This window comes from Bos mutus, chromosome 14, assembly GCF_027580195.1.
Source record: "Bos mutus isolate GX-2022 chromosome 14, NWIPB_WYAK_1.1, whole genome shotgun sequence".
Taxonomy (NCBI): Eukaryota; Metazoa; Chordata; class Mammalia; order Artiodactyla; family Bovidae; genus Bos; species Bos mutus.
The window spans coordinates 16,386,806-16,407,307 of NC_091630.1; the positions used below are offsets into that span (position 1 = coordinate 16,386,806).

Genomic DNA, 20,502 nt, shown 5'->3' on the forward strand with positions numbered 1-20,502 from the left:
TCACTCCTAATTTAATTTCACTTAACTACAAAATAAAATAAATAATATATACATGTCCAGTCTTACCTTTTTTAAGATCAAATAAAATGAGAAAAATGTTCTGAAACTACAAAAAACTATATATATATACAAATCTGATCGTTTGCAGAGAGAAACCAAAAAAACTAACTGTATCTATTATCACATGGGAACCCAGGGTGGAAACTGTAACCCTTTGAGAGCATGAACCAAGATCTTTACATCATCCCATATTACTTACAGAAACAACACTTTTATAAGAATGCTATTTCTAAATTCTGAATGCTAAAATCATTGGCAAAAATTTACATCTAGAATGCAAGCTTAAAGCATCTGTCTCACCAGGCAGTCCATAGCTACTGCCAAAGGAATAACTGATGCAGCTGAATATCTAAAGAAAATGATTACAAATGAGTTCTGAGGCTTCCCTGGTGGCTCAGTGGTAAAGAATCTACCTGCCCACACAGGAGACCCAGGTTCAATCCCTGATCCGAGAAGATCCCACATTCCATGGAGCAACCAAGCCAGTGTGCCACAACTACTGAGCCTGTGCTCCAGAGTCCAGGAATCACAACTACTGAGCCCTCTTGCCGTAACTACCAAAGCTTGCGCACCCTAGAGCCCATGCTCTGCAAAAAGAGAAGCCAATTCAATGAGAAGTCTGGTCACTGAAGCTAGAGCCCACATAGCAACGAAGACCCAGTACAGCCAATTAAAAAAAAAAAAAAAATCAGCTCTGAAAAGATGCACACTTGTCCTTGTTTTGGCATACCATATGGCACAAAGTTTAATAACAGGTGAAAAGGGTAAAAGAATTTCAAAAGAAATGCCAATTAGATAACCAGTCTCTGAAATTAAAAATAAATTTGAGGGCTTCCTGGTGGTCCAGTGGTTAAGAATCTGCCTGCCAATGCAGGGGACACAGGTTCAATCTGGGGTCAGGGAGGACCCCACATGCCGCAGGGCAGCTAAGCCCACGCACCACAGCTACTGAAGCCTGCACCCTAGAGCCTGTGCTCTGCAAGAAAAGCCACCACAGTGAGAAGCCCAGGCACCACGACTAGAGCACCCCCTCTCGCCACAACTGGAGAAGGCCAACAGGCAGAATGCAGAACCAGAGCAGCCAAAAAACAAACACATAATTTTTAGGGTAAATTTGAACCAGCAAAATTTGTGTACAAAAACCCTAAGATTAATTAAAAAACCTTTGGGAAAATACAGATGATGTTATCAAAGACTTCAATCATCATAAACATAAAATATCTGTGTTTTCAGATTTAATGACTAACTGAATACCCAAGAAGTATTCATCTCTATATCCTAACCAGAAAAAAAAACTACATAATTTGAAACAAGGAAACAAATCATTAGTGAATCACAGAAACAGTAGACACTATTAAACGTGATATAAAGATATAACCTTTTACTTTATTAAAATGCACTGATGCACTAATTTAAAGTAAATGGAATAAGCTGGTCCTTTTATGTCCCTCCTGCTTTCTCTAATAACCCATCTTCTGCTGTGGCATCAACCCATTGATGATCAGTTAAAAGCAAGTTCCAGAAAATATGACATCAGTTCAGTTCAGTCGCTCAGTTATGTCCGACTCTTTGTGACCCCATGGACCACGCCAGGCCTCCCTGTCCGTCACCAATTCCCGGAGTCTACTCAAACTCATCTCCATTGAGTCGGTGATGCCATCCAACCAAATTGACCAAATTCAAGAAAACATTTATTCAACAAACAAGAGAGGTAATATCAACTAGACAACAGATACTGTATAAGCTTACTATATTAACCTTACATTCCCCATTAGACACTAATGCTTAGCTACCAGAAAAGAGTAGTGAACGTTTAACAAAAACAAAATATATTTTGAGATTTAATGAACAAATATACTTCACTTGTATAATAAGACAGAAAGTGCTATTGATATATTTAAAGAAAAGAAAAAAATGAAATTATAGAAAAAATCCTCAGAAGAAAAAGATTAATTTTTTTAGAGTAATTACTAACCGAATTTTCTTCCTCCTCTTCCAGTTCTCGCTGCTGTTCTTCATGTCTTTTAGCTTTGATCTCCATTGCTTCTGTGATCAGGTCTCTTAAAATCGATACAGGTTTTGCATTCTTAATAAAAGGGTGCTAGAAAAGTAAAATTCAATGGTATAAATTCAAATGGCTTCTCTGAATTATGTCTTAAAAACATTACAACAATATATAAATGTGAACCAGGATAACAGGCTTCAATGATTGGTTCTTTATCCAGAATTAAATAGATAGGTTAAGAACAGAGGATATTTCAGCTGCTTTAGAAATAAAGATTTTACTTTTTAGGTTTACTTGTTTTTAAAAAACCACTGCAGAACACAAAAACAAATGTAATCCTGTTGATGAAAATACATCACAGTTAGAGATATAATTTTCCAAAGGAAGTATAGATTATGTAGTCAAAAGCCAAATTTTTTTTTAAAGATTGGTGTATGTGTGTGCTTAGTCACTCAGTCGCGTCCGACTCTGCAACCCCATGGACTGCAGCTTGCCAGGCTCCTCTGTTCATGGGATTCTCCAGGCAAGAATACTGGAGTGGGTTGCCATTCCCTTCTCCAGGGGATCATTCCAACCCAGAGATTGAACCCAGGTCTCCTGCATTGCAGGCAGATTCTTTACTGTGTGAGCCACCAGGGAAGCCCAAAGATCAGTGATTATATTATATATAAAAGTAAAATTATTTTGATATTGTTACAAATTTTAATTAATCTTAACAAGCCAACAGCTAAAGTCAGTAGTCAAAAGGAAGACAACTATTTTTTTTTACTTCTTTTACATATTTTCTATTTATTATATATTTAATAATGTAATCATTTCCAAGGGAAAAGTAAAAAACAGTAATAAAAGAAAAATATTTTTCAAAAAATAAGTACTACTTAATTTCTATACTATATATAAAGTAACTTTTCACTTCTTTTTTTTTTTGTATCATCCTGATGTAGCTAAAACATCTGAGTTTGCAATAATCCTGATAAGAGGAAATAGAACAATCAGGAAATACCTGGGTGTTGGAGGACTTTGTAATTCAAAAGGGGGAACATGAGAGAATGTAGAGGGAAAGGTTAAAAGTTTAATTTGGAATAGATAGATAACTGTATTTTTTTTGAGGATTTTAAAAAAAACGTATTTATAATTAATTGGTGATCGATGTCAGACAAACCGTAAGTATTTCACTGAATTAGTATTTTGAATCAGCAATACAGCTTCAAAATGTAATTTTCTTAATTACATGTCAGTAGATAAGAGTCAGATCAAAGTCATCTGAGTTATTTTAATAAAGATTAATACAACACAAAAATATTTTTAAAGGTAAAACAATTTTTAGTGCTAAAGAAGAAATTTACTGACATTTGTAGGAGGCTTTAAAATGGTGAAGGTATCATTTGGGAAAACTAAGAGTAAGAATTTTACCTGAATACAGAAGTTCTAGGATAGATGAGACAGAACTAATAAATTCTTTTATAGCAGTTATAGACTGATCACCAGATAATTAAGTTCTATCAACATACCTATGGTGGAGACTCCTAGTCACTCACCAAAACAGAGTTGGGACTGGACCTATGGCTGCCCAGCTACATCTGCCTCTCTTAGACTCCCTTTCAGTTGGTTGTGATTATGGACTAAGTTCTCACCAATGCAATACCGATATTTCACTGGTACTGAATTAAATACCAGTGTCTGTGTTGTGTTCCACCCCTCTGATCTGGACCTCAGAACACTGAGAGAGGGCACTCTTCTGTGATTTCTTCTCTTTCTGCCATGTTGGGAAACAGACAAAGACTGTCCTAAAGGATGATGGAGAGCGAGAAGGAAGAAATCCCAGTCCTGCTATCAAAATTTCTGAGTAACACTGGTAAAGAGGCTGCAAAAATTAGTAATAACTGAATATATGCTCTGTACCCTTAAAGAACTTATTATCCAGAATAAGGAATAAAAAATAAACGCATAAAAAAAATTAGTGTGACATACAAGTTACATTCATGATGATCTAGCACAGTCTATATGATTAAGCAATATAAAAGTAAATGAGTAGGTGAAGTAATATCAGGTGTCTCACAGAGAAGAAACAGACTGTTTCAGGGAGAAGGAAAAGTATGTGCGATACGAACAAACACACAAAGAAAGATAGGAGATGGATGTGAAACACTGTAGGAAGAGCTGTTGAGCCAAAACAGAAACACGGCTTACAAAAATGGTGTCCCAAGAGTTTAGATACAGGTAACAGTGGGGCAAGAGGGATAAATACTCAGAATGAGATACCGGAATTTTGCCTGACAGCCCCTTTAATTACACAGATGAGAGAATAGTGTAAGGAAAAGAATGTGATACCACAATCTTGCAATAGAGTTTAGGAATGAAGTAAGATGGGGAGAAACTGTAAAACAGGTGTAAATTATTAAGAGTTAAAAAAAAAATAGCTGCCACAATCAAGAGGAAGTACTGAATCTGGTGGAAAAACTCTTAAGAAGGATTGAGAGACTATGTATTAACAGAAGTGAAGGAAGACCAACACGGCAAAAACTGAGAACCAGTAGAAGTGTACCTCTTTACAAAGGCAAAAAAATATCAAATAGTATTTATGCTTTATCTTTTCAGGAAAAATTATGAGCCAAATTCCAAGCCACAGTTTTATCTTTAAGAAATGCCAAAGTACACATCCATTCTATTGCAAACTTACTTTCATGCAGTTCATTGTGAACTGACCACACAGTGTTACACTAACATTAGTCTACAGAGCTTAACATTCCTAATCTCAAAATCTCAGTATGTCTTACTTCATTTGTACTCATTTTTTCCCTACATAATCACTACAGGCATGATTCTGACCAACAAAGGGGAACTGGCTAATAAAGTTAAAAGGGTACTTTAAGAACAAGGCCATAATATTTGAGCATTCTTGATGGAAGGCATCACTGACTCAATGGACATGAGTCTGGGTAAACTCCGGGAGCTGGTGATGGACAGGGAGGCCCGGCGTGCTGCAGTTCATGGGGTCGCAGAGAGTCAGACACGACTGAGCAACTGAACTGAACTGATCATCACAAGAAAAGTTTTATCAGACACATTGGCAGATTTTTTAAGAATACTTGAAAGCTTTTTACAAGTAGCTGGTAGTAAAATTTTAAAATTCAAAGCAACATAAAAAAGAACAGAACAACAACAAAAACCAGAGAAGACAAGGTGGCAAAACTGAAACATGACACGTGACTGAAACGTTGCTGTACAAACCAATGCAAATAAATGTGCTGAGTTTCCATTACAGCAGTATCTTAGTTAAGTACTAAAACACACTGAGTTCATAAGATAACTTCAACTACATGCTTTCTATATGAGATATATTTAACAAAATAAATCCAAATTATGTTTCTAGCAGGGGATACTAAAAAGAACTTGGGTTAAAAGTCAAGGACAGGCAACGAAATATCAAACATAAAACAATGTCAAGAAGAACATGATCAAAAAAAGCAGAAATGAAGACAAAAAATGGTAAGTGAAGGAAGAGTCATATAATATTAATAAGGGACATAATACAAAGAAATATAGTTATAAATTTGATATATTAGTATAGCATTATGATATATAACGAAAACAGAGACCTAAGAAGATCTAAATAAATAAGAAGAGGAGACATTAGTATTTCTTTTTAGTCACTGAGAAATAGAACACTAAAAAAGATTAAAGCAATCTGAATAATATAATCAGGCTGAGTTAACAGAAAAATCAATAAACAGAAGTAATATCTTTTTGTTAAATGCCTAGAAAAGCATGTGGTACCAGCATAAGAATGGAAAGAACAACAAAACAGAATATAATGCCTGGAAATAGAATATAATGTACAAAATAAGCTGGCATATTATGAAAACCAACCAGTGAGGAAAAAATACTTACTGCTTTGTTATTTTGGGGGTTGAGAGGAAGGTTTTGAATTAAGTTAGATCTTCACCACAGAAATATCAAAATAAATTACAGATGGATTAAGAAGTTAAAAGTCAAAAAATGGAAATATAAAAGAACTGGTAATACAGGAGAATATTTATATGTTCAACCCCGTGCCATGAAACACAGGGAAAAAACCATAAATGAACTAAAACTTTAACATTTATGTCAGACAAGAGGGTAGTTACTTTAAGAGTTTTAAGAAGAGTATCAATAAGAAAAAGATAAACAGACCAAACTCTAAAAGGCAACAGTTTCTCTGTTTCTGCCACAGCCCAGTGGTTAGGACTTGGTGCTTTCACGGCAGGGCCCAGGCTCAATCCCTGGTCTGGGAACTAGGATCCTGCGAACTGTGTGGCGTGGCAAAAAAATCAAGTATCTCAAGTTAAACACAAAGTAAGAGGACAGGAATCCTTACACCACTTGAACGGAAGACAGAGACTACCCAAAACCAGCCTATCACATTCTTGGTCGTGTATTTTAAGAAATAAAGCTGCTTAAAGATTTACTCTTCTAAAATCTGAACTGTTAAACTTTGTTCATGTTCTGAGTTATCAATTTCTTAACTGAAAGAATTTAAATTAATCATTTCTTCCAAGGAGTGAACTGCAGAAGAGACTTCTGCTTCTGGACCGACTAGGCAGTCATCCTTTCCTCTATACCGTTCCATCAAAGCATAGTGAAAACCCTGGACATTATACATAAACAAGCACAGGAAGACACTGGAAGGTGGAGAGAAGGTGGCAAACCAGCTTGGGACTGTGGCACTAAAGCAATGACACAGCTGTGAGTTTCATGGGCTTTCCTTTTACTTCATTTATCCCAGCCTGGTTATTGAAGAAGTCAGGAACCCAGAAACACCCACGGCACAGACTAAAACAGCCCCTACAAAAGCCTGCTCTCTCTTGAGTGAAAGGATCAGGAAAGGACAGTTAGCCAGCACGCAACCCTCTCTTTTAAACAATAACCATTCTGCTCCACCAAACACTGCAGAGGAAACACTGACCCCACCCCAGGCAGCAAAGGCTGGGTGGGGAACCTAGACTTATACCCTCTGGAGGCTGTCCAATCCTTTCACTGCAGTAGTATCCAAGAAGAGCAAATGTTAAGCTGGGGCGTTCATCCACACCCAGCAGTATAAAAGGTGCTTCCCTCCCCCAGTGGGGAGTGTTGGTGGAGATCTCGTGACAACCTGGACTTCCAGCACTATCAGGCCGTAATAAGGAAACCCCACCTCCCTCTCTGCTAGAGGGGACTGGAGGCGGCCGAGGGGAGAATCAGAACTTCCGTCGCTGCCCAGCTATACTGAGGCCCTACAGTGCCTGCAGAGGCCACTGAAGGAACCTGAGTCCTCAACCCTGGCTGGTGGTAATAAGGAGCCCCTCCCCAACCCTACATGTCAAAAGAGACCACGTAGGGGGGCCTGGACTTCTAATGCTACCTGAGAGAAATGATGGTGCCCCTCTACCCCACTGAAGCACTATCAGAGGACACCACTCATTACAGAGAATTTAAGTAAGATCCAGCGTCTCAAAACATAATACTCAAAATGCCCAGGTTTCAAATGAAAATCACTCATCACAACAAGAAGCAATTAACTCAACTTAACTGGTTCAACAGATACCAATATCGAGATGACATGGATAACAAAATTATCTAGCAGGGATTTTAGAGCAGTCATAAAAATCCTTCAATAAACATGCCTGTAAACACATGACACATTAGAAAGCCTCAGCAAAGAATTAGAAGACACAAAAAAGAAACAAATGAAAAAATTAAAACTAAAATATATAACAAAAATAAAACCTGATGGATGGGCTGGCTCTATAGCAGAATGAGGACAGAGAGGACTCGGTGAATCAGAATATGAAACAGTAGAAATTACACAATATGAATGAGAGAAACTAAACTGGCATAAAAATGAACAGAATCTCAGGAATCTGTGGGAGTGAAACAAAAAAAATCTAACACTTGTGTTAATGGAGTCCTAGAAAGAGAGTAGAGGGTAGGGCTGAAAAATGTCCGATAAAATAATAGTTGGAAACTTCCCCAAATTGGCAAGAGATATAAACCCACAGAGTCAAGAAGCTGAACAGTACAGACCCAAAGAAATTCATACCAACACACATCTTAATTAAACTTCTGAAAATAAAGACAAAGAAAAAAGTCTTGAAAAGACCAAGGGGTAAAACAATTCAGATGACTGTAGATTTCTTATAAGAAAGCATGGATATCAGAAGAACGTGGCACAACATTTTCCAAGTATTCAAAGAACTGTCAACCAAGAAAGGATTCTATAGCCAGTGAAAACATCCATCAGGAATGAAGAAGAAACAAGATGTTCTCAGGTGAAGGAAAATCAAGACAATTTGTTAACAAAGGCCTACTCTAAACGAATGGCTAAAGGAAATCTTCTAAACAGATAGAAAGGAACAAAAGAAGGAACTTCTGGAACATTAGGAGGAAGAACACTGAAGAAAACAAAAACAGGTTAAACAGTCAATCCCTTATCCTGGTTTTCTTGATTGTTTAAAGGTTAATTTAAATATAACACTCTGATATGGACCTCAATGTAATAAAGAGGAAGTATTAAAGATAATTATATTATAAATGGGAGGGACAGCAAGGTAGATAAAGTTTCTACTCCTCACTTCAACTGGTAAAATGAAAACTAAGTCATATGCCATGAGAGTTCACAAAGTGACCCACGACACCACCTATTTCAGCCAAGCCCATGGGCTAATTTGAATAATGACAGATCTCACTCTTCTAGAAGGCCAGACTAGGGCAAGAATTGACTTTCAGGTTCTAGGCTACCCACCAGAAGTACAGGGAACATCTCCAGATTAGGAATTCTAGGGCCACCAGGCTGAACTTAAACTGTCCCTAGGGATTCAATATCTTCATCTTTTAAAAACTACCAAGAGTTCAACTTAATCTCAAAGAATCCTTTCAGTCTTAGTCTGCTCGTTTAAACTTATACAATTATCTAATGTTGGAAAATAAACCACTATAAAAAATTCAGCACAAATTCCTCTTCAAAACCTGTTTATCAAAGTCTACAAATCAATATGGTAAAATCTACACATGTAGGTTATAGGCAAATGTCCACTTAAACTTGGTAATAAGACTATATTCTTAAAGTTAAAACATAATTTAACTTATAACATATAAAACATATGCAAAACTCCCTTAAGAGACAGAACAGGATGGCTTTCAGACATTCAGTAAAATAAAACTCGGAGTCTAATGAGACTCAAATGATACAACAGATAGTAATTCTGTCTAAAAGCTTTTCAAATCAGAAGTTTGCTATCTTAAATAAACATATATTGAATTTAATACACATGCATTAAGCACTACATGTGTATTAAAGATACCAGGATACAGATACCTGTACTAAGATACCAGAGGTGCGAAAAACAACGCCCCTCCCCAAAAGAGTACCACTTGACCTTGAACTAGTTACAATCCAGGACAAAGACACAGAAACAAGTTATTTCATCCTAACATGGCAAAAGGCATGGCCAGGGTGCTTATGGAAACCCTGAGAAACAATTAGCCTGAACAAAGATGAAAGGAAGGCTTTCTGGAGGAGTACCTAATTTGAATTTAGAAACAATGAAACAATGAGTAAAAAGGAGCCTGCCAGTCTTTAAACTAGCAAGTGAGGGGTGAGAAAAGGTATAGAGGATTGAAAAAACATGATCTGTATGAAACATGAAACTGCAAGTCAACTATTTCAGCATTTATAAAGGGGAAAAAAAGGGAAGTCAAGCAAGGGGTTGATTAAGAGGCCAGAGGTGGATACACCAACATTATAACAGAGGGCCTCCATGCCCAACAACAGCACAACAGGAAAAGTTTTTTAAAAATCAAAAAAACAAATACTGGCTCATAAGGGGCAGCCTGCTGGGCTGCCGTCTATGGGGTCACACCGAGTCGGACACGACTGAGGTGACTTAGCAGCAGCAGCAAGCACTATTCAAAACCAGCTGCACTGTTTGCCCTCAATATAAAGAAAAATGCTTGAGCCAAACCCAGCTAGAAGCCAGAGAGTAACGAGCCTATTAATAAAATCCATACAGGTCAACTGGGCTTCCCATGTGGCTCAGCTGGTAAAGACTCTGCCTGCAATGCGGGAGACCTGGGTTTGATCCCTGGGTTGGGAAGATCCCCTGGAGAAGGGAAAGGCTACCCACTCCAGTATTCTTGGGCTTCCCTGGTGGCTCAGCTGGTAAAGAATCCACTTGCAATGCGGGAGACCTGGGTTTGATCCCTGGGTTGGGAAGATCCCCTGGAGAAGGGAAAGGCTACCCACTCCAGTATTCTTGGGCTTCCCTGGTGGCTCAGCTGGTAAAGAATCCACTTGCAATGCGGGAGACCTGGGTCCGATCCCTGGGTTGGGAAGATCCCCTGGAGAAGGGAAAGGCTACCCACTCTAGTATTCTGGCCTGGAGAATTCCATGGACTGTATAGTCCACGGGGTTGCAAAGAGTTGGACACAACTGAGCAACTTTCACACATAGAGGTCAATTTCTGGGCAGAAAGCAGAATGGAGAAAGGGTGACAAGTGAGGCTAGGGGACAAGTGGAATAACCCTAGAAGAATCCCTTGATCACTGTGTGATCTTTCGTGAGTCATCGAACTTTTCTGGGCTTCAGTACTCTCGTATACAAAATTAGGGGATTTTACTGGAATATTTCTTAAATGCTCTTCCACCCTAAGAACTCTAGGTTAAAAACAGAATTTCTTTAAAGAGAGTAGAAACGATTATGGAATAAAGACCAGAAAAAAATATTGGTTAAATTACCCAAAAACCAGTCATTGGATGTATTTGGATTTACTTTCCTCATCAGATTTTATACTATTTGTCCCATTTTTTTTGTTATTTCCCCTCCCCCTTCTTTCTTATCTTCTTATTTAACCATAAGTTAAATAATTTAGAGATTCAACACAATAACAACAGCAATAGATCTTTGATTTATGTGCTTAAAATTCCTTTGAAGTGCTGACAATATTTCAAAAATAATGTTTCAATTAACTAACTTTTGAAAGGTAATATGGGCACATAAAACCAAACTCAAAAGTCTTAAAAAAAGAGTCTTCGGCAAAAACAAAGTTTCCATCCCACTACTGCTTCTCAGCCATGTAGTTACCTTCTCTGGAGGCCATTTTCTTGCTTATTTTTCTACAGCTACTCCACTGTAAGCACTGACATATGTATACATGCATATATGTATATGTGGGTGTGTGTATTTTGCCAATAACTCCCCTCAGCAGACCTCAAATTGCTTCCAATCTGTTGACAGATATTTATGTTGTTTCCAATCTTTTGCCATTAAAATGGTTTATGAAGAGTTTTTACACCTATGTTATTTCACACGTGGTTAAATTTCTCTGTAAATTGCTAGAAGAGTAACTACTAGGTCAAAGAATATATGGTGTTTTATTCTAGACAGATTTTGCTCAACCACTTTTCATGGAAACTGAGTATTAAGCTAAATTTTTGTAACAATAAACCTTATATTAAAGGGCTAGTTTCTAACATTCTCAATAATTCCTTTTTTAAAAAACATTACCTTAGAAAAATCACTTTTTATAACTATGTTTTTAATCTTTTTGTCACTTAAAAAGAACTATTCTCCAAATATCAAGTTTTGTTAACATGCACACTTATCATAGCACACAGGTCTAAGTCAATTCTGCTGGGAAAGTAAAGACTCATGAATAATTACTAAAAGTATTAAATTATTTCTACTTGCATTTAATGTCAAAACAGATTTAGAAAAAAAAAGAAAGCCTCCTGACACTCTGCATACAGTCTACTTGTACAGGGACACTGACACTCTTCATCTAGGTCATCTTGCCACCAGTATTTACAACGTGCGATCTTCTCAAGGAGTTCAGGGATTTCGTATTTACATGTCTTATAGGGCAAAAAGTCAAAGAAGAAATGCTGGGTCAAGGAATAATACATCTGGAAGTTAAAACATAAGAAACAATAACAATGGAAAAGAAACTCATTTCTGAAATGAGAACCCTACAGAAGTTTAGTTTTAACACAATTTTAGGAGGAAAGAATTGGCAACAAAAATTAGTGGGGAAGGGGGGAGGGCAGAAAATTGAACTTGGAAAACAAAATTTTTAAATGAGAGAAACAGAATATACAGGAGGAGAAAGGTGTGTGTGTGTCTGTCTGTACATCAATCCATATTTCCTGGAAAATTCACATCTTTACAAATCAGTTAATGAATAAATAAATCAGTTAATGAAACTCATAATGATCTTGGTCAATGTCAGAAACAGCAAAAAGGTATATAAAGAAAACATCCTCCTATAGAGACACAAGCACTGACCTGTAAAAGCTGTGTTGCAGTAGCTCTCTGCTCAGGGTTCTTCACTAGGCACTTCTTAACAAAATCGGTGAAATCATCAGACCAAAGTTCTGGCTTCCTGAATGTTGGTGGTGGGTTTGTAGGAATCATAAATATAGCCTGATACAAACGAAAAATCCAAAAGACACAGTAAGAATCACAATAACACAGCAAATAAACAAATCTCTTTATCTATCTTTAATCAGACTCAAAAATCTGAAAAATAAATTTAAGCTCTTCTAGGATTTCCAGTCAAATTGCAATTCAGGAAGCAAAGCCATCTGCTACTAATGTAATCATTTCCCATTAAATTTCCTCTATTTGAACTGTAGCTCATTGAGCACATCATTCTTTATTTTATCTATTATTTTTAATCAGTCTTCAAAGGAGACTGTATTTCTAACCCTTTTACCAAACTGAGGACATTCTCTGGTTAAACAGATATATACTTCAATTTTGCTATTGCATGCCAGACTTGTTTCCCATTTCAGTATTTTTTTTTTCAGTACTGCTATTTAGAATGGCTAGCAGCAGCCTAATTTGCTTCTGCAATTCAGAATATTTAAGTACAAATATAATTACTGCTGTGGTTTGAAATAATACTTGATGGAAGCAAGTCTTTAATTTCTCTTTCTAAATATTTGAGTCAAGAATCCATATTAAAAGTTTTAAAAGTAATATACCACTTTATCACTAATGATTTAATTTAATATTAATAACTTATGGTAGCTCAGACTGTAAAGAATCTCCCTGCAATGTAGGAGACCCGGGTTCAATCCCTGGGTCAGGACAATCCCCTGGAGAAGGGAATGACTACCCACTCCAGTATTCTTGCCTGGAGAATTCCATGGACAGAGGAGCCTGGTGAGTTACAGTCCATGGGGTTGCAAAGAGCTGAACATGACTAAGCGACTAACACTTTCATTTCTTCACTTTCATTCATGACAATACATTCAAAGAGTTCAAAAATTCAAAAACTTTAAAAAAGTCTCCCTATCATTTTGTCTTCATAGCTACCAAGTTATCCTTTTTTTGACCAAGAAAATTAATCCCTCAAGTTCTTAGAAAATCATTGTATGCAATGAATTAACTTCTCTCCTGGGCTATAGAATAGTTCCTGATAAAATACCATCACTAAAACAACATTTTCTTTGAAAGGATATGAAAACCATAATAAAGTTAAAACAAATGTATCCTGCACACAACAAATATTAGATATCATCACTTTCATTTCCACATAATGTTATTTAAAAAAGACAAGAGACAAACACGCAATGACCAAAATTTTACAAAGTAAAATGAACTCAACTGTATTATAACTACTTATAGTTTAAGAGGTAAGTTCACATATAATGACACAATCAACATTAAAGGTGACATGAGGAAAAAATGGCTTTTTGGCAATCAACGTACACATTCACAGTATACAATACACATGGGCCTCTTAAAGGCACAGCATACACAGGCCTCTCAAAGATGTATTCAGGGGTGAAGCATCCATAATACCTCCCTTCTAGACTTCGGTATTCTCTGACTATCCAGAAGAGAGGTGTCCATCTCTGCCCTAGCTCTTTCTTTCCTGGTTTTTGCTGGTCCTTCCTCTTCATGTCCCCTTCACAGATCACAGCCTTGAGATGAAGAGGCTTGTGTAACTCAATGAAGCTATGGGCCATGCGGTACAGGGCCACCCAAGATGGACGCGTCATTGTGGAGAGTTCTGACAAAACATGGTCCACTGGCAGAGGAAATTGTAAACCACTCCAGTGTTCTTGCCTTGAGAATCCCATGAACAGTGTGAAAAGGCAAAAAGATATGACACCGGAAGGAAGATATGACATCTTCCCCAGGTTGGAAGATGTCCAATATGTTCCTGGGGAAGAAGAGAGAAACAGATCCAGAAAGAATGAAGAGGTTGGGCCAAAGCAGAAATGATGCTCAGCTGTGGATATGTCTGGTGGTGAAAATAAAGTCTGATGCTATAAAGAACAATACTGAATAGAAACCTGGAATGTTAGGTCACTGAATCAAGGTAAACTGGCTATGTCAAACAGGAGATAACAAGAATGAACATCAACATCTTAGGCATCAGTGAATCAAAATGGACCAGAATGGACGAATTTAATTCAGATGACCATTATACCTACTACTGTGGGCAAGAATCCCTTACGAGACACAGAGTAGCCCTTATGAGGGCTATAAAAGAGTCCGAAATGCAGTACTTGGATGCAATCTCAAAAACGACAGAATGATCTCTGTTCGTCTCTAAGGCAAACCACCTAACATCACAGTAACCCACGTCTATGCCCCAACCACTAATGCTGAAGAAGTTCAACTTGAATGACTCTATAAAGAACTACCAGACTTTCTAAAACTTACACCAAAAAAAGATGTCCTTTTCATCCTAGGGGATGGTAGTACAAATGTAGGAAGTGAAGAGATACCTAGAGTAACAGGCAAGTTTGGCCTTGAAGTACAAAATGCAGCAGGGCAAAGGTTAACAGAGTTTTGCCAAGAGAACACACTGGTCATAGCAAACACCTTCTTCCAAAAACACAAGAGATGAATCTACATATGGACATCAGCAGACTGTCAATACCAAAATCAGACTGACTGTATTTTTTGCAGCCGAAGATAGAGAAGCTCTGTAAAGTCAGCAAAAACAAGACCAGCTCAGATCATGAACTCCTTACTGTAAAATTTATGCTTAATTTAAAGAAACTAGGGAACACCACTAGGCCATTCAGGTATGACCTAAATCAAATTCTAAAAGATGATGCTGTTAAAGCGCTGTACTCAATATGTCAGCAAATTTGGAAAACTCAGCAATGGCCACAGGACTGAAAAGGTCAGTTTTCATTCCAATTTCAAAGAAGGGCAATTTCAAAGAATGTTCAAACTGCTGTACAATTTTACTCATTTCACACACTCTAAGGTAATGCTCAAAATTCTTCAAGCTTGGCTTCAGTAGTGACTGAAGAACTTCCAGACGTACAAGCTGGGTTTAGAAAATGCAGAGGAACTAGAGATCAAATTGCAACATCCACTAGATCAGAGGGAAATCAAGGGAATTCCAGAAAAACATCTATTTGGGTGTCATTGACTATGCAAAAGCATATACTGAGTGTGCTGCTGCTGCTGCTGCTGCTAAGTCACGTCAGTCGTGTCCAACTCTGTGAGACCCCATAGACGGATTCTCCAGGCAAGAATACTGGAGTGGGTTGCCGTTTCCTTCTCCAATGCATGAAAGTGAAAAGTGAAAGTGAAGTTGCTCAGTCATGTCCGACTCAGTGACCCCATGGACTGAAGCCTACCAGGCTCCTCCATCCATGGAATTTTCCAGGCAAGAGTACTGGAGTGGGTTGCCATTGCCTTCTCTGAGTGAGTGGATCACAATAAACTATGAAAAATTCTTAAAGAGATGGGAATACCAGATCACCTTCCCTGTCTGCTGAGAAACCTGTACGCAGGTCAAGAAGCAACAGTTAGAATCACTGGTTCAAAATTGGAAAAAAAGAGTACAAAAGGCTGTGTATTGTCACCCTGCTTATTTAACCTATATGCAGAGTACATCATGTGAAATGCCGGGCTGGATGACTCATAAGCTGGAATCAAGACTGCCAGGAGAAGTATCAGTGGTACACACATGTTACCGCTATAATGGCAGAAAAGTGAAGAGGAATTAAAGAACCTCTTGATAAGGGCGAAAGAGGACAGCAAAGAAGCTGGCTTAAAAACTCAACATAAACTAAGACCATGGTATATCCAGTTCCACCACTTTAAGGCAAACAGAAGGGGGAAAAAGTGGAAACAGTGACAGACTTTATTTTCTTGGGCTCCAAAATCACTGCAGACAGCGACTGCAGCCATGAAATTAAGACACTTGCTCCTTGGAAGAAAAGCTATGACAAACCTAGACAGCATATTAAAAAGCAGAGACATCACTTTGCCAACAAAGGTCCACATAGCTAAACCTATGGTCTTGCCAGTAGTCACATATGGATGTGAGAGCTAGACCATAAAGAAGGTTCAGAGCTGAAGAATTGATCCTTTCAAATTGTGGTGCTGGAGAGGACTCTTGAAAGTCCCTTGGACAGCAAGGAGATCAAACCAGTCAATCCTAAAGGAAATCAGTCCTGAATATTCATTGGAAGGACCGATGCTGAAGCTGCAGTTTCAATATTTTGGCCACCTGATGTGAAGACTCATTGGAAAAGATCCTGATACTGGGAAGACTGAAGGGAGGAGGAGAAGGAGATGACAGAGGATGAGATGGTTGGATGGCATCACCAACTTGATGGACACGAGTCTGACCAAGCTCTGGGAGTCAGTGATGAACAGGGAGGCCTGGCGTGCTGCAGTCCATGGGGTTGCAAAGAGTCAGACACAACTGAGCAACTGAACTGAACTGAACACACAAAAGCATGGTATTAGACTTCATATGGAATTAAAGGATTTAGCAGGAAATACAGTCACTGTCCTTAAGAAACTTCTAAATGAAAGAACAGTAAAAGATTTAAAGAGCTGTACAATGATAAAGAAAATCATATAAAGCATTAAGGAGAGAGGTCATTCTCTTTAGAAGAAATAGGATAAGGAAAAGTGAAATAAGGCTATTGGGAGGAGCAGAGAACAAGCTGATTATCCTATAAGGGACTAAGAAATGATAAGATTAGAAGAGGAATGAAGGATATGGAGTTTGGTCAGCAAGAAAGTGCACAACTGAATGAAGTTGGTTCCCCCCCTTCCTTCCGTGTGTGTCTTTATATTTTTGCTTTTAATTAAGGTTTATGTGTGACCTCAGAAAAGGATTAAGAAAAAACAAACCTAGAGATATTCTAAATGTGGCTAGCATAGAGGTCTCAGGATGAGTCATAAACAGAAATAGAAGAAATAACGTATACACACTACAAGGGCTTCCCTTGTGGCTCAGCTGGTAAAGACTCCACCAGCAATGTGAGAGGCCCAGGTTCGACTTCTGGGTTGGGAAGATCCCCTAGTGAAGGGAAAGGCTACTCACTTCAGTATAATGCCTAAAGGGAAAGGCTACCCACTCCAGTATAATGCTTAAATTTAATGCCTGAAACTATAAAATCTCTAGAAGGAAAAGCTTCATGACATTTGTCTTGGCAATAATATCTTAGATATGACATCAAAAGCTCAGGCAAAAATAGCTTACAGACTTGAGGAGTAAAAATAGTGCTTCATCCTGCACTTTTCCTCAGCTTAAGTTTTAGGAATGACCTTTGATTCTGAACATTTGTTGATGTTTATCTAGGATAAAAGGGGAAAGCAACATGGAGGAATTCTGAGAAAAAAAGTGTGGTTTTACAAGGACCTACTGTATAGCACATGGGATTCCCCAGTGGCTCAGCGATAAAGAATCCTGCAATGTAGGAGATGCAGGTTTGATTCCTGGGTCAGGAAGATTCCTGGAGTAGGAAATAGCAACCCATTGCCATAGTCTTGCCTGGAAAATCCCATAGACAGTGGATATAGTCCACGGGGTGGTAAAGAGTCAGACATGACTAGAGTCAGACACGTGCGCACACACATGAATAACTGAATCACTATGCTATATAGCTGAAACTAACACAATATTGTTCATCAACTATATGCCAATATAAAATAAAAAGTTTTAGCCACACCGCTGGTATAGTGGTATCATGCAAGATTTCCATTCTTGTGACCCAGGGTCGATTCCCGGGTGGCGCAAATTATGCTTTGTATTTTGGGGCTCCCCTAGTAGCTCAGGCTTCCCTTGTGGCTCAGCTGGTAAAGAATCCGCCTGCAATGTGGAGACCTGGGTTTGATCCCTGGGTTGGGAAGATCCCTTGGAGAAGGGAAAGGCTACCCACTCCAGTATTCTTGCCTGGAGAATCCGAAGCACAGAAGAGCCTGGTGGGCTACAATCCACGGGCTCACAAAGAGTTGGACACGACTGAGCGACTAACACACACACACTACAGAAGAAGAAGCAAGAGTACCTCCTAACAACACTGTTTGGGGGGTGGCTAGAGGAAAGGAAAAACCATTACTCCAGAATTCAAGCAATAAAAAACAGATACCTTAATTACAGAGCATTCAGGTATTCTAACCATTTCCTATATCGTTCTTCTGAGAGCCCTCAGAATATGCGGCAGTCTACTAAAATGTGTTATCACTGGTTATCACTGGTTCCTAACTTGGAAAGTTATGCAAAAGACTTTCTGTGGACAAGGCAATGAAGCCTCAATACCCCAATCTGTTTATTCTAGGGTAAGACTTAATCTCTTTATTACTATACTCATCTTCTTTGAAAAAGAGATAATCCTTTAATAGAAGAGAACATTCTTATTCATCTTATATCACATTACACATATGACATCTAAGATAGTCCTTCAAAAGCAGCGTAGCCAGTTTTATGACACAATGAGCATCTACCAAGTGACAACTATGCACCGAGTACTTTCTGTGCGTTCCTATGTTTTATTAAAAGAAACAGCAGACTGATAAGCCACAGGCCAGAGAGCACCAGCAGATACATTTTGTTCAGGCAACACTGAGTTCACAGTCCCATAAGGTAAAAATGTGCTGAAACTAGACTGCTTCTACATGAGATGTATGTTTTCCCTTTCACATGGACCCCATCTAGCCTGGCTCAGTTTTATATTTCATCAGATGGCCCCCATTATGTATCTACCTTTGTAAGCCCTGGTATTACAGATTTTATAATAAGACACATATCTTGAACCCATGGAGTTTGCAATGAAACTGCGGGGGGGGGGGGGACACGTGAAAAACAGCAAACAATGGAGGGCTAGAAAATAAAATTCTTCTGTAAATAACCTAATTAACCTCAGCTCTACAGTTGAAACAACAAAAAAGAATCCGCCTGGCAATGCAGGAACTGTACAAGATGCAGGTTCAATCCCTGGAAGATCCCCTGAAAGAGGGCACCCCTGTATTCTTGCCTGAAGAATCCCATGGACAGAGGAGCCTGGCAGGCTACAGTTCATACAGTTGCAAAGAGTTGGACACAACTGAAGCGACTTAGCAGGCATGCATGCACACATTCCAGCTTTAAGGAGGGGGCAAAACGGGGTTAATATCAGCTGCGGCAAAAGGCACACAAATACACCTGCTACTTCAAATTAGAGAATAAAAATAAATTTGAACTCTCATCTCTGCGAAACAGTTCAAAGCACATATGTACATAAACCCCTCTATAGAGACTGACCTCAAACTGCAGGTATATGATACTAGATTGTCTAGATAAATGCTGTTCATCTGCCCTTCTGTTACAAATTGATGGATAACAACTCAGCGATTTATGTCCTTGAGCTAATGCTCTCCTTTGAACTTTGAGCCAGTGCGTGAGCTGCAGTCTTATCTTCAGATAATCTTAACATATAAGGCTCACCTTAGCAGTAGCTATTAGAAATCCAAGGATAAAAAGCTTAACTCTAAAGCTTATTTACCCAGTACTATCATAAAGTGATCCTAAAATGTTCACATTCTATTCTCAAACAAGCACTGAACCGCATACAGTTCAAACAAATAAGTCTTAATATATGATCTACCAAAATGGAGAGGCTCTAAAAGTCTCCAGGGAAAACACTATACGTTTTATTTCCTTTTCTTTTTAAAGTTAGATAATAATAAACTGACAGATTTTTCTCACAGACTTGACTTTGTTCAGCTAATTTAACCTAATCATGAATCAGAGGATCCTCTTAAGAATTGCCAGGTTTTGTATGAGTTGATTAGGTAACAGGCCTCTGCTGTAGAAAGTTTTGGCATTCAGTGGCTAGCCTTATCCTAACAATTCACTCCCTTCCTTGACACCAACCAAATCACATGGACACACATTACAGCCATAAAATTTATCTTATCTCTAACACCATTTTGATTGAAGAATGTTAGTACAATAAATGATATGATTATCTTTGTGTTTGTTTCTACACAACATGTTGCTTAACCACACAGTGAACCTCTGATTGAGTTTTTTAAAGAACTTCCCTGATCACAAGTAGTCTAAGAAGCCAAGAAACATTAGCGCCTCAAAACAACAAATTATCTTCATGCCTGGAATTTCACACCTTTAGACTCCAGGAGCATCCAGAGGATGTGAAAAAAGCTGGA

The 20,502-nt window shown here is 38.2% G+C and overlaps 1 protein-coding gene across 2 annotated transcripts in view; it reads right to left on the bottom strand.

The window, feature by feature from the left end:
* STK3 (serine/threonine kinase 3) overlaps positions 1 to 20,502 on the bottom strand; it is a 309,491-nt gene that overhangs the window by 129,082 nt on the left and 159,907 nt on the right. For both annotated transcript variants that reach the window (XM_070383025.1, XM_070383024.1), the window contains exons 7-8: positions 12,364 to 12,501; positions 2,036 to 2,161 (exon numbers count right to left, since the gene is read on the bottom strand). In XM_070383025.1, the coding sequence (XP_070239126.1) occupies positions 2,036 to 2,161; positions 12,364 to 12,501 (264 nt within the window). The remainder of the gene's footprint in view (positions 1 to 2,035; positions 2,162 to 12,363; positions 12,502 to 20,502) is intronic.